Source organism: Schistocerca nitens, chromosome 3, assembly GCF_023898315.1.
Source record: "Schistocerca nitens isolate TAMUIC-IGC-003100 chromosome 3, iqSchNite1.1, whole genome shotgun sequence".
Taxonomy (NCBI): Eukaryota; Metazoa; Arthropoda; class Insecta; order Orthoptera; family Acrididae; genus Schistocerca; species Schistocerca nitens.
Genome location: NC_064616.1, coordinates 294798934 through 294816030, shown reverse-complemented (window position 1 = coordinate 294816030; position 17097 = coordinate 294798934). Strand labels below are relative to the sequence as shown.

The 17097-nt window shown below is 39.4% G+C and overlaps 1 protein-coding gene across 1 annotated transcript in view; it reads right to left on the bottom strand.

Moving 5' to 3' along the window:
- LOC126248272 (serine/threonine-protein kinase PLK1-like) overlaps positions 1 to 17097 on the bottom strand; it is a 300476-nt gene that overhangs the window by 9560 nt on the left and 273819 nt on the right. The window contains exons 3-5 of the mRNA XM_049949120.1: positions 3157 to 3273; positions 2423 to 2634; positions 924 to 1019 (exon numbers count right to left, since the gene is read on the bottom strand). Of these exons, the coding sequence (XP_049805077.1) occupies positions 924 to 1019; positions 2423 to 2634; positions 3157 to 3273 (425 nt within the window). The remainder of the gene's footprint in view (positions 1 to 923; positions 1020 to 2422; positions 2635 to 3156; positions 3274 to 17097) is intronic.

The following is a 17097-nucleotide window of genomic DNA, read 5'->3' as shown; positions in this document are numbered from 1 at the left end:
AACAGCACAATTTGCCATTTACAGTTTTTTGTTTGTTTGTTTAGGGCGCACAATTACTAAGGTTATTAGCGTACAGTCACAAACATCAGTGCACTAATAGCATAGAAAAACGCAAGGGGGGCAACAACAGAAAGTATTTACAAAGTCCGTCAATGTAATAAAACTAAGGACACGAGCAGCTGCTCGGGTGTCATCAGCTAAAAGTTCCTGTAAGGTAGACGGATGGCAGACAAAGGACAACACGAGAGTGAATGAAATGGGGACAGGACAATAAAACATGGCGCACTGTCAATGGATGACCACAGGGGGACTGTGGGGCGGGGTCGACAGATAACAGGTAGCGGTGGCTAAATCGGCTACGCCCAATCCGCAACCTGGCCAAAATGACCTCCTCTCCCCAGGAAGGGTGTGAGGAGGTCGTCCAAGCTGTCAGGATCAGTCTGATGGCCCTATGCTTATCTTTATGGAGAGAGGCCACGCCACAATGATGAAACGCGCCGACAAAGAACCCCACTAACCCATTTACAGCATGACAACCAAACTTTTCATATAGTCATTGCTAAGACTATAATGTTGCCAATTGCATCCTCCAACAGTGCCTGAATAAGGGTAAAAATGTAGTTCAGTGATATACTATAATTATTTCTGGAAATATGGATACTTCTGCAATGAACAAAATCTGTATGTGAGAGCAACCCCTCTCTTGTGGGCACCTGTTTACTTCACTCTACCCAGTTGTTAGGAGAGGAGGAAAATTGGAATGGCTCCAAATAACTGTTATGCCCATTTTAGTTTAGCACGTGTCAGGCAATACCATTACTAGCAATAAATTAATGCTGCTGCTAATGCACAATGCGGTCCACTTTTTAAACTTTACATCTACACAAAATTTGGTACTTCACATGAACCAAACTAGTACTCACATTATGCAGCCTATAGCCCACACATCGGCTTCAAAGCTATAGCTGAGCTTGTTCAGAACTTCTGGAGCGATATAATTTGGGGTGCCACATATAGAGCTGAAAAAGGAAGACAAGTATGAAAATGATTGTTTCACTCATTATCACTAAATTTATGAAGAAAGTAAAAATATCTGAATCCTCAACAAGTACAGCAGTTTACTGAAGAAATATTTAACAAGCAACTGATACAAAATTGTTCACTGACTTAAGTGTTCTTGCAGTCTTGGAGTAATAGTACAATAAAGTATTGGCATCTACATATTTAAATATAAGTATTTCTCTAATTTTATCTTGGAATCACAAAATATGAAAACTAATGAAGAGTGATCTCCAGTGTGGCAGCATCAAACATCGCCAGATAGAGATCTTAGCCTTCTGATCTTTCTGTAATAATAATTCTCCACATCAACAGAAATTATTTCACATAAAAAAGTCAAGCTGGAGGGAGATACATTTACAAAGAATTAATTGTTGCTTACTTTTATTTGTACAATATGATAATGACCTCCTTGTTGACAAAGAGGTATATGGCAGAAAAATTGCAGAAATTGAATAGATACATGTAAGATCAGTGTTTCTTAAACTGTGTTCTGTGGAACACTGATGTTCCATGCGAATAAGTTCACCGCTAAATACTATTAACCCATTTTGACAATATGAACATTATTTTTAAATTTTACTATGATTTGTGTGTTATTAGTTACAATTTAAAATTGAATTAATCTCTGAATAAAACAAGTGTTTTCAGTCTCTCCCCCCCCCCCCCCCCCAAATTAAACAAGGTGTTTCACTAAACTAACAGGATTCTCAGTGTTTGGAAGTTTGGGAACCACTGACGAAAACTAGTTTACTGAAAAAGCAGCATTGTCAGTAAAATCGCTGAAGATGACCAAAGGATTAAAGACTTAAGAATCAATTGGTGAATTTTGCTTCATCAAATTACCTTCCATTAGGAACGTATAATGAACTCCATGACTCTGATACGACTTTGAAATGGTAGAAAGCAACAATAAGTCATTGTTTCCATTCTAGCTTCATTAAAGCAGATCCAAATTTTGAGTAGTAACTAGCCATTATCAGTGCAGTATTTCAGAGTTGTTATACATGCCCTAGTATGTCTACACCTGTTGTTCAGGCTCTGTTACAGTTCATTAAAGACAATCTTTAATGAACTGACAGAGCCCGAACAACAGATGTAGATGTACTCGTGCATGGATAACAACTCTGAAATACTGCAATGATAACAGCTTGTTACTAGCTGAAATCTAGATATGCTTTATAAAGATAGAATGGAAACAATGACTTATTGCAGCCCTCTACCATTTTGAAAATTTTTGTTTCAGCATAGTCAATGAAGACACAATGATATGATATTAAGGAAACATTAAAAATATAAAATTTTCTTATTAGATTTATTTGTAGAATGCCTTAAAATATACAGCCTTTTACAAATAACTTACACTCTTTTGTCACCATCAATTTGCATAGCAAGTCCAAAGTCACCTAACTTCACCACCATACTTTCACTGAGGAACATGTTACCAGGTTTCAGGTCTCTGTGGATTACATTCTGACTGTGAATGTACTGAACACCAGACACAAGCTGACTTAAGTAATATCGAACTTCTGGCTCCGTGATTGTCCACCTGTGTTTCAGGACATGCACCAGTGACTGAAAAGTTGGAGACACGTTTTAATAATGTTTCAAGTGTACTATTAATCAACTACAGCAAATAATTAATTTATTCTAATTCAAAAATTTTAAAATATAATATTCTTGAGGAGTAAACTACATCTTCAACTAGAATATAATTGTAGCACAATATCAAGTGCTCCAACATGCATGCTTTTTACATGTATCCCATTGATATAAAATGCATAGAAAAGTTATCTACAATGGGATATCTTATCATAAAATGACCAAAATTATCCACATTATCATTTTCTAAAGGGTCATAAATTAGGTGTACATTTTACTGTTGTGAAATCCTTACTGTTAAAAATGTTACTAGTAAGAGTTATATTTCAAGAAAACATAGTTGTATTACATAGGAAAAACATCCCTGATGTTCTGCAATAAAATTCAATGGGACATGTTCTCTCAGTACACTGATGTAGCTACTATCTAATTTATGTTTCTCAAAATTCTGTTTCTGGATGTATTTGTTGATTACTAGTTTCAATGTAGCCTTACCTTTCGGGGACAGTTCTCCAGAATTATATATGCATTGAGAGCATCCTCGAAGAAATGATGCAGCCGAACAACATGTTTGTGCACCAGACCTCTATGTATAAAAATCTCTCGTGCGATCTAGAACAAAGGTAACAAACATTCTAAGTCAGCTAATACCCTCTCATATTCAGTTAATCATTTAATCATTATACAGTTGATTGTACAGTTAATTCTATACTGAAATAGAGCTCTGTTGAACAGTGGTGAGGGGGTTGTGCGCACACAAGACATCTTCCAATTCTGAATTTCATACTATCATGATTAGATCTAATTAAACTGTAGCATTCATGTATATATTTTTCAGAATACTAATATCAGTTGACTCAAAGCTGTTTTCCTTAATGTTGATCAAGATAAAAACTTTCCCAAAATCTATTAATTCCAAGCAAAGTAGTAACTGATACATACTGCTTTGGAATAAAATCTCATTGATGACTTGCAAATGGCCTATCCACTTCTAATGTCAGCTTGTTCCTTTCCTTGATTAAAATGTGCCTCGGCTACACAAGAATCATGAATGCCCCACTTTATGCTCAGGCTCCAATGTTTATAGGACATTTAAAAGCTTCTATGGTGCTTAGTAAGTTGCACATATATTTTTATAATGCCTTTGTTTGGTCCCATGCAGACTATGACTGTGTGACCTATGGCCATGCTACTTGAGATATTTGAAACTGTCCATCAATAGAGCACAAAGTTAATGACATATTCTCGGAATGAGTTCCATTTTTCAGTCTATACCACATTCAGCACTGTTGAGAGTTGAGTGTGAAAGTAAGTCACAGAAGACCAAAGAGATCGCTAGCAATCTGAGCAAAGGAATAACTCACCATCCTATCTGTTCGATATTTGAATATTCCATCAAAAGGTTTGAGCAAGTTTTCTTCTCTTTGTTGGTGAGGCCCAGATGTTTAAGTCTTTTACCCTACTTTAGACAATCACTATGGTTAATATTTACAACAATGGGTGTAAAAAAAGGCTTGGTTTTTTATATTTAGTAGTTTCTCATGGTTTTGCCTTTAGTATTCCCCTCCCAGACTAATAAAGACTTGTGTAAAAGTGCATGCAATCCAGATGGTACTGCGTTGCATGAGGATTGATTGAAGAAGAAGTGGAGATGAGCAGAGAAAATGGAAGGACGATCCAAACCTAAGTTCTATCAACAATGCAATCATTAGAGACTGAGCACTACTCAGGTTCAGAAAGAATGGGGCAAGAACTGAACATTGCTCTTTGTCTTAGTCAGTTTAAGGAAACAACAAAAAACCTAAATCTGGATTCCTGGAGGGGGGATTTAGACTGTCATTCTGCCAAATACACATCCAGTGTCTTGCTCACTGTGCTACTTCACTCAGTCCAAAGGGAATTGGCTAGGACATCCAAGATACTCTTTCCTTCTCTGTTGAATAGGAGTATATGTGGGAATCCAGAGGATTGAAGAAGTTGACACAGTAGACAAAGAGATACCTTATACGATCATATATACCGTCTACAGACACTCTCCTCATTTTCAAGATGCAAGGCCACAAGTCATTGGGAAACTTTAACAAAATAAACTAATGGTCACACATAACCATGAACACAATCATGAGAGAACATCTTCCAACAATTCAAATGCAAAGATGTTCCCCCTCACCACCAAGTTTAATAATGAGGCACTGGACTTCTAATACAAAAGGTGCTTGTGCTGAACCAATCTGAGTTACATTTCAACTACCTGTTCTTTTTATACCAGCTAAAGGAAATCTCTTAGGTTAGAAATATGTACATCCCTCTATTTTAAATGGTGCTGAGAATAGAATTTTCAGGTTTCATATTGCATCAGGACACCTTCATAAACAGATATGAAGGAGAATTTAGTGTGCTACAGGGTGGCTTGCTAATTCATTTTTTACTAGCTAATAGCCAGCCACAAACTCTCACTCGCTTTTTTTCAATAATGAATCTTTATCAGATTCCCATTATGTGCACAGATAATGTGACATCTAAAATTATCAATGCACTCCAGGAAATGTGCGGTTACACCACAGATTTTATGCACTACGAGGTGCCTATGCAAGTGTACCTTATTTAGGAACTAAGACAGAAAATTTCGGTTCTTTTCAAGAACATGGATGCTGGAATTGTTTCATCAGAAGGATCACATGAAATTACTTAGGTCTTCTTTCTTTTCTCCTTTCTTTTTGTCCAGTCATTTTTTATTCTTTTCTTATTCTCTCCGTGTCCATATTGTACCTGTCTTTTTGTTTTCTCCTGGAAGCCCTTGAAACTTTTTACTCTTGCTCTGAATTTTTCTCCTGCTCCTATTTCTTCCTCCATCACTTCCATTTCTTTCAGGTCCTGTTTAACTTCTTTGATCCATGCCAGTGATGTTTTTTGTGTTTCTGTCAAAAAAGTTAAAAATACCTTTTGTTATCCTTTTCATGTAGCCTATTTAGGTGTCCTTACAGTACAATTCTTCTCTTCTTCATTGTGTCAGATATTGTTTATTTTTTCATAAACTTCTTCACAACTGTTTCCCCACTGTCATATATTGGTCCCAAAACCTCCTTGGGTATTTTTCTTTTTCTTCTTTTCTATTTCACTTAATTGTATATCTGTATTTAAACAAAGGAATTCTGGTTTAATAACAGTGGTGTTGTGCTGAAGTTTTGCATTTATGGAAATAGATTTCTTGTTATATAAGTTTTTTGTTAGTTGAAAAGTCATCTCAATTTTTTCCTTGTTCTTGATAAGTTACACTCTTTGTTCAAAGTACTTGGTTGTATTATGTCACCTATAACTTAAATTCTGTAGTCTTCTTTTATTCTTCCTTAATCAGTTTCCATGTATTTCACTGCCTCCTTTGCATCTGTCATATACTCTGTTTTTTGAAAAGATTTACTTAGGCCTGCTTTTGAAGCTGTTTCCTGTAGAGCATTTATCTGCATTGTTGCACCTTCTACTGATTCAGCTAAGATGATGAGATCGTCTGCAAAAGCCAAACAACCAAAACTCTGTTTATCCCCCTTCTCTCAATTGTAACATTTTTTTTTAAATTCCTCTTTCTCTTGTTCTTTTCCTTAAGTCCCTGATTACCTTTTCTAGTACACAATTGAACAGCAGTGGGGACAATTCACCTCTCTGTCTTACACGTGTTTTGACCTCAAAAGCCTTAAAGGTTTTCACCTAATAATTTAATTTTGGATTTTTTATTGTGTCTTTTGTGACTGTAACCAACTTGTCAGCTCGAAACACTTAAGGTGCTAAATAATGTTTCCCTGTCAATTGAATCTTATTCACTTTTGAAATATACAAATGTCATATAAACGCTTTTGGATCTTATTCTGTTATACTTGATTATTGCTTTCAGATTTAAAAATTTTTCCACAGAGGAACGTCCTTTTCTAATCCCTCCTCAGTATTCTCCAAACTGCTGGCCGAGTTGGCTTTCCAGCCTGTTTTATAATGCTTTTGAAAAAATTTTTAAGTTGTTGTTGTTGCTGCTGCTACAACAAATTCGCCCAATAAATGGATGACGTTAAGCAAGTAACTCAACTTTTCTTTGTGCTTCTTGTTGTTCCAATAGGCTTACATTCTTTCCAAGAAGACTTGTTTATGTTCTCCCGACCACTTTTGTCTATACTGTTTTTATTTTGGTTGCTCTGATGCATCTTCCCAATTATCTACACCGTGTGTGTGTGTGTGTGTGTGTGTGTGTGTGTGTGTGTGTTGTGTAAAAAAATGTCGGTTGATCTTATGTTTCCGTTTTCAAGGTCCTTTCGACCTTCGTTAGGTCAAGGTGTTGAGTGTTGAGTTCTTATGTGATATTACATAGTCTATTATAATTTTTGTCAGTCTCTTTTCTGGTAGTCTGTTGAAAAGTCCAAAGAATTTCATCCACCTTTTCTTAATGTCAATTTCGATGTTTGAAAACTTGTCTGTTGTTTTGACTGGTCATCGTAGGTATGTCGTGCTCTTATAATTTTCCTTTTCGTTTTTATTTCTTCACGTTTATGTTTTCTGATAAGTGTGTTTGTTTCGCTTGTGTAGAGGACTGTTGATTTTATGGCTGTGTTGTAGTGCCGATGGATTTTTTGCCGTAGAGGCTTTGAACTAACACTAATGCTTTTTTTTTTTTTTTTTTTGGAGCCGATTTTGCTTTTTCATTTTAACGTCCATAGGTCCGATGAGTTTTCCAAGTTATTTAAAGTACAGCACCCTGTTGATTTTACCGTATTTTGTTTTCAGGCCTGAGATTTCTGTCTTTGAACATAAGAATTCACTTTTTTCTCGAATGAGATTTGTTAATCCTACTTTTTCTGCATATTCTTCAAGTACCTCGAGCTGTATGATGGAAGTCTCTTCGTCCTTTGTAAGTCAAAGGCATTTGACTGTGTAAATCACAATATCCTTTTAAGTAAACTAGAATATTATAGTATAACAGGAAATGCTGCAAAATGGTTCAAATCTTATATCTCTGGCAGGAAACAAAGGGTGTTATTAGGAAAGAGACATGTATCAAGCTATCAGGCCTCATCCAACTGGGAACTAATTACATGTGGGGTCCCACAAGGTTCCATTTTGGGGCCCTTACTTTTTCTTGTGTATATCAATGACCTTTCATCAGTAACATTACCAGATGCCAAGTTTGTTTTGTTTGCCGATGATACAAACATTGCAATAAATAGCAAGTCAAATGTAGTCTTAGAAAGATCAGCCAATAAAATATTTGTGGACATTAATCACTGGTTCCTAGCCAATTCTTTGTCACTAAACTTTGAAAAAACACACTACATGCAGTTCAGAACTTGTAAGGGGTGTCCCAAGAGTATATGTCTAACATACGATGACAAGAAGATAGAAGAAGTGGACAGTGTTAAATTCTTGGGATTACAGCTTGATAATAAATTCAACTGGGAGGAGCACACCACAGAACTGCTGAAGCGTCTTAACAAATCTCTGTTTGCAATGCGAATTTTGTCAGACATAGGGGATATAAAAATGAAAAAGCTGGCATACTATGCTTACTTTCATTCCATAATGTCATATGGGATTATTTTTTGGGGTAATTCATCAAGCCAAGCTAAAGTTTTCCGGGCACAAAAACGTGCAGTGAGAGTTATATGTGATGTGAACTCAAGAACATCCTGCAGAAGCCTGTTTAGGGAACTAGGGATACTAACTACTGCTTCCCAATATATTTATTCCTTAATGAAATTTGTCATTAAAAATATATCACTTTTTCAAACCAACAGCTCAATTCATGGAATCAATACTAGAAATAAGAATAATCTTCACAAGGATTTAAAGTCACTTAGTCTTGTACAAAAAGGTGTGCATTATTCAGGAACACACATTTTCAATAACTTGCCAGCAGCCATAAAAATCTTAACAACCAATGAAATTCAGTTTAAGAGAAGCCTAAAGGATTTATTGGTGGCCAACTCCTTCTACTCCATTGATGAATTTCTTAGTAAAACCAACTGATTTGTATATAAGTACAACATAACTTCTGCACAATTTCAGTGCAGTAATGTGTTCATTGAAAATTTGTGTGTGTGTGTGTGTGTGTGTGTGTGTGTGTGTGTGTGTGTGTGTGTGTGTGTGTGTGTGTGTGTGTGTGTGTGTGTTAGTATAATCTAACTTCTGCACCATTTCAGTGCAGTAATGTGTTCATTGTAAATAAGTATTACAGTAGTTGTATTACCTTATAAATAAATAAAAAACTTTTTTATTTTAAATTCAGTGCATTAGTATTTGTAAAATTACTCTTAGTGTTCATTAAAAAATGACGATCATTCCACTTGGGACCTGTGGAATGGTACATTAGCTTATTTGTTTTAATTGTAAATATTTGTCATGTATTGTTGTTTTTCTGACATGTTCCACATCCTGGAGGACCTCCTCACTACGGATCAATTGGAATGAAAGTAAATCTAATCTAATCTAATCTATGTCCAGGTCGTCCGCAAACACAAGGTATGACGTGGACTGTAGAGGTTGTTTTTCGGGAAGCCCAGTAGGGTTGGCTTCCAAAACCCACATTTCTTGAGTCCTTTTTCACAATGTCCTGTAACTTGTCTAGGACGGCGGCGAACATGAACAGAATATTATAGAGTCAGTCTCCTTGTCTCCCTCCTGTCTTCTATATTAATATTATTATTTCTTTCCTTTCTCAGACCTTAGGTCTGGTTCGAAATGAAAGTGACGCGGACCTTGATCAAGCGTGACTTCCTTTTAACTGTACGGTATATGTTACATTGCGTTTAGGAACTTTCGGGTAATTGAACATGTATCAATAATTACGGATTTCTGTAGTTGTATATATGTGTTTGGATGTAGCTGTATTGCATTGATGTACTGGTGGATATTGTGTGGTACGACTCCTGTAGTTGATACTATAATTGGTATGATGTCAACTTTATCCTGATGCCACATGTCTTTGACTTCCTCAGCCAGTTGGATGTATTTTTCAATTTTTTCTCCTGTTTTCTTTTGTATATTTGTTGTATTGGGTATGGATATTTCGATTAGTTGTGTTAATTTCTTCTTTTTATTGGTGAGTATGATGTCAGGTTTGTTATGTGGCGTTGTTTTATCTGTTATAATGGTTCTGTTCCAGTATAATTTGTATTCATCATTCTCCAGTACATTTTGTGGTGCATACTTGTATGTAGGAACTTGTTGTTTTAAAAGTTTATGTTGTAATGCAAGCTGTTGATGTATTATTTTTGCGACATTGTCATGTCTTCTGGGGTATTCTGTATTTGCTAGTATTGTACATCCGCTTGTGATGTGATCTACTGTTTCTATTTGTTGTTTACAAAGTCTGCATTTATCTGTTGTGGTATTGGGATCTTTAATAATATGCTTGCTGTAATACCTGGTGTTTATTGTTTGATCCTGTATTGCAATCATGAATCCTTCTGTCTCACTGTATATATTGCCTTTTCTTAGCCATGTGTTGGATGCGTCTTGATCGATGTGTGGCTGTGTTAGATGATACGGGTGCTTGCCATGAAGTGTTTTCTTTTTCCAATTTACTTTCTTCGTATCTGTTGATGTTATGTGGTCTAAAGGGTTGTAGAGGTGGTTATGAAATTGTAGTGGTGTAGCCGATGTATTTATATGAGTGATTGCTTTGTGTATTTTGCTAGTTTCTGCTCGTTCTATAAAGAATTTTCTTAAATTGTCTACCTGTCCATAATGTAGGTTTTTTATATCGATAAATCCCCTTCCTCCTTCCTTTCTGCTTAATGTGAATCTTTCTGTTGCTGAATGTATGTGATGTATTCTATATTTATGGCATTGTGATCGTGTAAGTGTATTGAGTGCTTCTAGGTCTGTGTTACTCCATTTCACTACTCCAAATGAGTAGGTCAATATTGGTATGGCATAAGTATTTATAGCTTTGGTCTTGTTTCTTGCTGTCAATTCTGTTTTCAGTATTTTTGTTAGTCTTTGTCTATATTTTTCTTTTAGTTCTTCTTTAATATTTGTGTTATCTATTCCTATTTTTTGTCTGTATCCTAGATATTTATAGGCATCCGTTTTTTCCATCGCTTCTATGCAGTCGCTGTGGTTATCCAATATGTAATCTTCTTGTTTAGTGTGTTTTCCCTTGACTATGCTATTTTTCTTACATTTGTCTGTTCCAAAAGCCATATTTATATCATTGCTGAATACTTCTGTTATCTTTAGTAATTGGTTGAGTTGTTGATTTGTTGCTGCCAGTAGTTTTAGATCATCCATGTATAGCAAATGTGTGATTTTGTGTGGGTATGTTCCAGTAATATTGTATCCATAATTTGTATTATTTAGCATGTTGGATAGTGGGTTCAGAGCAAGGCAGAACCAGAAAGGACTTAATGAGTCTCCTTGGTATATTCCACGCTTAATCTGTATTGGCTGTGATGTGATATTATTTGAATTTGTTTGGATATTAAGTGTGGTTTTCCAATTTCTCATTACTATGTTTAGGAACTGTATCAATTTAGGATCTACTTTGTATATTTCCAATATTTGTAGTAACCATGAGTGGGGTACACTATCAAAAGCTTTTTGGTAATCAATGTATGCGTAGTGTAGCGACCTTTGTTTAGTTTTAGCTTGATATGTCACCTCTGCATCTATTATCAGTTGCTCTTTACATCCTCGTGCTCCTTTGCAACAGCCTTTTTGTTCTTCATTTATAATTTTGTTCTGTGTTGTATGTGTCATTAATTTCTGTTTGATGATTGAAGTTAATATTTTGTATATTGTTGGTAGGCATGTTATGGGGCGATATTTAGCTGGGTTCGCTGTGTCTGCTTGATCTTTAGGTTTCAGATAAGTTATTCCATGTGTAAGTGTATCAGGGAATGTGTATGGGTCTGCAATGTAACTGTTAAATAATTTAGTTAGATGTGAATGTGTTGAGGTGAACTTCTTTAACCAGAAATTTGCTATTTTATCATTTCCAGCGGCTTTCCAATTGTGAGTAGAATTAATTGCTTGGGTGACTTCATGTTGCAAAATTATCACTTCAGGCATTTGTGGTATCATCTTGTATGTGTCTGTTTCTGCTTGTATCCACCGTGCATGCCTGTTATGTTGTACCGGGTTAGACCATATGCCGCTCCAGAAGTGTTCCATGTCTGTTATGTTTGGTAGATAGTTTATTTTAATGTGTGTGTTATCTATTGTCTGGTAAAATTTCTTTTGGTTTGTGTTGAATGTTTGGTTTTGTTTCCTTCTATTTTCACTTTTTTTGTATCTTCCGAGTCGTTTGGCTAATGCTTGTAATTTCTGCTTCTTTTCGTCTAATTGCTCTGTCGCTTCTTGTTGTGAGATTTTACCCAACCTTTTTCGTTTTTTTTCCGAGATTTCATTTCTTATAAATTGTGTTAGCTGTCCGATGTCTTTTCTCAGTTTTTCTATTCTGATCTGTAGCCTGTGTTGCCATGCTGGTTTTGTGGGTTTCTTCTGTGTGTTGGTTGGTTCTGATCTCTGTCTAGTGTGTATATTTAGTGTAGTGAGTGCTCCTATATAAACCAGTAGTTGTAACTCTTCCATAGTTGTGTTTTCATTTATTTTGTTGTGTATGATTGTGTTGATAGTTTTTATTGTTGTTTCGACTTGTGGGTTATTTGGTGGTCTATGCAAGAATGGTCTTATGTCTGTATTTGTGTCTTTGTATTCTATATATGTCAGCTGAAATTTTTCTTCTATATCTAACATGTGTGTCACTTCGTGTTCTATTTGTGCTTGTTCTGGTGGCTGTCTTAAGATTTCCTTTTCCTCTGATTGTTTAATTGGTGCGTGTTGTTCTTTGTTTGTTTGCTCTGGGATGTTATTATTATTATTATTATTATTATTATTATTATTATTATTATTATTATTATTATTTTCATCCACAGTGCATTAATAAAGATTTTTCCTTGTTTTATAAATAGTTTATCGCACAGTTACGAAATCCAATACCACATAGAACTACTTCATTATAACATTTGAACGTAAAATGAAGTGGTCTAGAAATGAAGAAAGAGAGAGAGGAATAAGAAGAAGGGATAGAAAAAATGTAGGAGAAAGGCGAAAGAATGGGAGGGTGGCGCATGGGGAAAGAAGAATAGCAAGGGGTTTTAATATCGTGTTGAATATCCCTCTACTTCCCTGGCAGTGAAGAAGCCATGACAGCTTTGTTGACCCTATAAGCGAGACAAAACCAGGGTGATACGACTGACAAAAAAATTACAACAACAATAATAATAATAATAATAATAATAATAATAATGAGCGTATGGCATCGTCGGCCGGGAAGCCCCATCAGGGGAAGTTCGGCCGCCAAGTGCAAGTCTTATTTCAGTCGACGCCACATTGGGCGACTTGAGCGCCAGTGATGAGGATGAAATGATGATGACAAGACTACACCCAAACCGGTCAGTAACTGAACCCGGACCCGCTTGCGTGGGGGGCGAGAACGTTACCATCCAGCTAAGCAGGCGGACCGACAGAACCAAATTAACTTTAATGTAGCCCACTAGAGATGTGGAGTAAAGCCAAATTTTGCTGTCCACAAACTACACAAATTCTGTGATGTGATGGTCACACCATACCACAGTAGATATAGACGTTATTAATTGAGGGTACTATCACCACAAAAGCCAACGGCTTTGCCGCAGTGGGAACACCGGTTCCCTTCAGATCACTGAAGTTACGCGCGTTCGGGCTTGGTTAGCAGACCATCCGGTATGCCGAGCGCCGTTGGCAAGCGGGGTGCACTCAAATCTTGCGAGGTGAGGCTAACTGAGGAGCTAACTTTTTTTTGTTTTTGTTTTGGTTTTAGGGCGCAAAACTGCTATGGTCATTAGCGCCCGGTCCGTGGCTTAGAAAACAGTAAAAAACCGAAATTGAAAACCAGCAGCATTGGGAACGAAAGTCATAAAATTGGAGAAACTAAAAGCAGAAGTAAGGCTTAAAAATCCACTACAGAAAGGGGTTGGTTGTCCCCAAAAAAAAGCTTCAAATGACTGACGTCATTTTACTGGCACTAATAAACTTGAGAACGCGGTCGGCCGAGCGCGTGTCATCTGCTAAAATCGACGATATATCAGGCGATAGCTGTAGACGGGAGCGTAACGGGTTAAAATAGGGGCACTCAATTAAAAGGTGTCTTACCGTCCACAGCTGAGAGCAGTGGGGACAGAGTGGGGGAGGATCGCCGCTTATAAGATGTCGATGGCTAAAAAGACAGTGCCCTATCCGGAGTCTAGTTAAAATTACCTCCTCCCGACGACGCGTTCGGGAGGAAGAGGTCCAAGCACAAGGAAGAGCTTTCACGTCCCGCAATTTATTATGGGGAAGTGTCGACCAATGCGCGTGCCATAAATGAACAACACGACGACATAAAACGCTCCGTAGATCGGCGAAGGAAATCGATTGAATAGCTGGCCGAAGAAGAGAAACTGCAGCCTTGGCTGCAATATCTGCCGCCTCATTTCCACAGATACCAACGTGTCCCGGGAGCCAGAGGAACGCCACCGAGACGCTCCCCAGGTGGAGCAAGCGCAGACAGTCCTGAATCCGGTGGACCAGAGGGTGCACAGGATAAAGAGCTTGGAGACTGAGGAGAGAGCTGAGAGAATCTGAGCAGATAACGTACTGTATTCGCTAATGGCGGCGGATGTAGTGGACAGCCTGGAGAACAGCGTAAAGCTCCGCAGTATAAACCGAACACTGGTCGGGAAGCCGAAAGTGACTTGGGGTGTCGCCAACGATATAGGCACTCCCTACACCTAACGATGTTTTCGAGCCGTCGGTGTAAATAAATGTGGCGTCCGTCATTTGTGCACAGAGAGCAGCAAATGCCCGACGATAAACAAGTGAAGGGGTACCATCCTTGGGAAATCGACAAAGGTCACGGAGCAGGCAGATCCGCGGACGGAGCCAAGGCGGTGCTGTACCCCAAGTTGTCAAGAAGGTTCTAGGAAAGCGGAAGGAAAGAGAATGGAGCAGTTGACGGAAGCGGACTCCCGGTGGTAGTAGGGAGGAGGGGCGGCCTGCATACCCTACATCAAAGGAGGCGTCGAAAAAAATGTCATGGGCTGGATTAGCAGGCATGGAAGACAGATGGCTAGCATAACGGCTCAGAAGGACTGCTCGCCGGTTGGACAGCGGAGGTTCAGCAGTCTCAGCATAAAGGCTTTCCACAGGGCTGGTGTAAAAAGCTCCAGACACTAAACGTAATCCACGGTGGTGGATAGAGTCGAGACGCCGAAGAATAGACGGCCGAGCAGAGGAGTAGATTATGCCTCCATAGTCCAATTTCGAGCGCACTAAGGCGCGATAGAGGCGGAGAAGGACCACTCGGTCCGCTGCCCAGGAGGTACCATTCAGGACACGGAGGGTGTTGAGGGATCGCAGACAGCGGAACGTGGGAGGACCAGCACAGTTTTCTGTCAAACATAAGACCCAAGAATTTAGCGACGTCTGAAAACGGAAGGTTGACAGGACCTAGATGGAAGGAGGGCGGAAGAAACTCCTTACGTCGCCAAAAATTAACACAAACGGTCTTACTGGGAGAAAAACGGAAGCCGGTTTCGATGCTCCAAGAGTGGAGGCGATCGAGACATCCTTGAAGACGTTCAAGAAGGCTGGTCCGTTGAGAGCTGTAGTAGATCGCAAAATCGTCCACAAAGAGGGAGCCAGAGACATCAGGAAGGAGACAATCCATAATTGGATTTATGGCAATGGCAAACAGTACAACACTCAGCACGGAGCCCTGGGGTACCCCATTTTCTTGGGAGAAGGTACGGGAGAGAGTAGTGTTCACCTGCACCCTAAATGTGCGCGCTGCCATAAATTCGCGAAGAAAAAGGGGCAGCCGACCTCGAAAGCCCCAAGAGAACAGTGTGCGGAGGATGCCTGTCCTCCAACAGGTATCGTATGCTCTCTCCAGATCAAAAAATATTGCTACCGTTTGGCGTTTCCGGAGAAAATTTTTCATGATATAAGTGGAGAGAGCAACAAGATGGTCAACTGCAGAACGATGCTTTCGGAATCCGCATTGGGCAGGTGTTAAAAGACTGCGGGATTCCAGCCACCACGCTAAACGGTAATTCACCATACGATCCAAAACCTTGCAGACACTACTCGTGAGAGAAATGGGGCGATAGCTAGAGGGGAGATGTTTGTCCTTTCCAGGTTTCGGAACAGGAACGACGATAGCTTCCCGCCATCGTCTGGGAAAAGTACTGTCGGTCCAAATTCGATTATAAAGGCGAAGGAGGAAACGCAGACTATGGGTTGATAAATGCAGCAACATTTGGACGTGGATACCATCCGGTCCTGGGGCGGAGGAGCGAGAAGAAGAGAGTGCATGTTGGAGTTCCCGCATGGAGAAAACAGTATTGTAGCTTTCGCGATTTTGAGAGGAGAAAGCAAGATGTCGCACTTCCGCTGCACGTTTCTTCGAGAGAAACGCTGGCGGGTAATTTGAAGAGCTCGAAATCTCAGCAAAGTGCTGACCCAATGAGTTAGAAATTGCGACGGGGTCCACTATTGTATCATGCGCGACAGTGAGCCCAGAGACCGGGGAGAAACTAGGCGCGCCTGAGAACCGTCGAAGCCGACTCCCAACTTCCGAGGAGGGAGTGAAGGTGTTAAATGAGCTAATAAAGAATTTCCAGCTTGCCTTCTTGCTATCGCGGATGACACGACGGCATCGCGCACGGAACTGCTTATAGCGGATACAGTTGGCCAAAGTAGGATGGTGGCGGAAAACGCGGAGAGCACGTCGCCGCTCACGTATTGCATCACGGCATGCCTCGTTCCACCAAGGAACTGGGGGGCGCCGGGGCAATTCGGAGGTGCGTGGTATTGAATGTTCCGCAGCTGCAAGAATAACGTCGGTAATATGTGTGACCTCATCTTCGACGCTGGGAAAGGGACGGTCATCGAATGTCGCTAGAGACGAAAAAAGTGTCCAGTCAGCTTGGGCAAACTTCCAGCGTCGCGGGCGCATATATGGCAGTTGAGGCTGCAGTCTAACGACACATGGAAAGTGGTCACTCGAGTGTGTATCTTCAAGGGCGAACCATTCGAAGCGCCGAGCTAGCGGAACAGTACCGACCGCAAGGTCCAAATGAGATAAATTTGTCGTGGAGGCAGACAAAAATGTAGGGACCCCAGTGTTGAGGCAAACTAGATCCGCTTGGTGGAAGACGTCTAGCAATAGTGATCCACGTGGACAAGGATGTGGAGATCCCCAAAGCGGGTGGTGGGCATTGAAGTCCCCAACCAGCAAATAGGGGGGTGGAAGCTGACCAAGAAGATGAAGGAGATCAGCTCGTGCCATTGGTGTGGACGATGGAATGTATACAGTACAAAGAGAGAACGTGTATCCAGAAAGGGAAAGACGGACGGCGACAGCTTGGAAGGAAG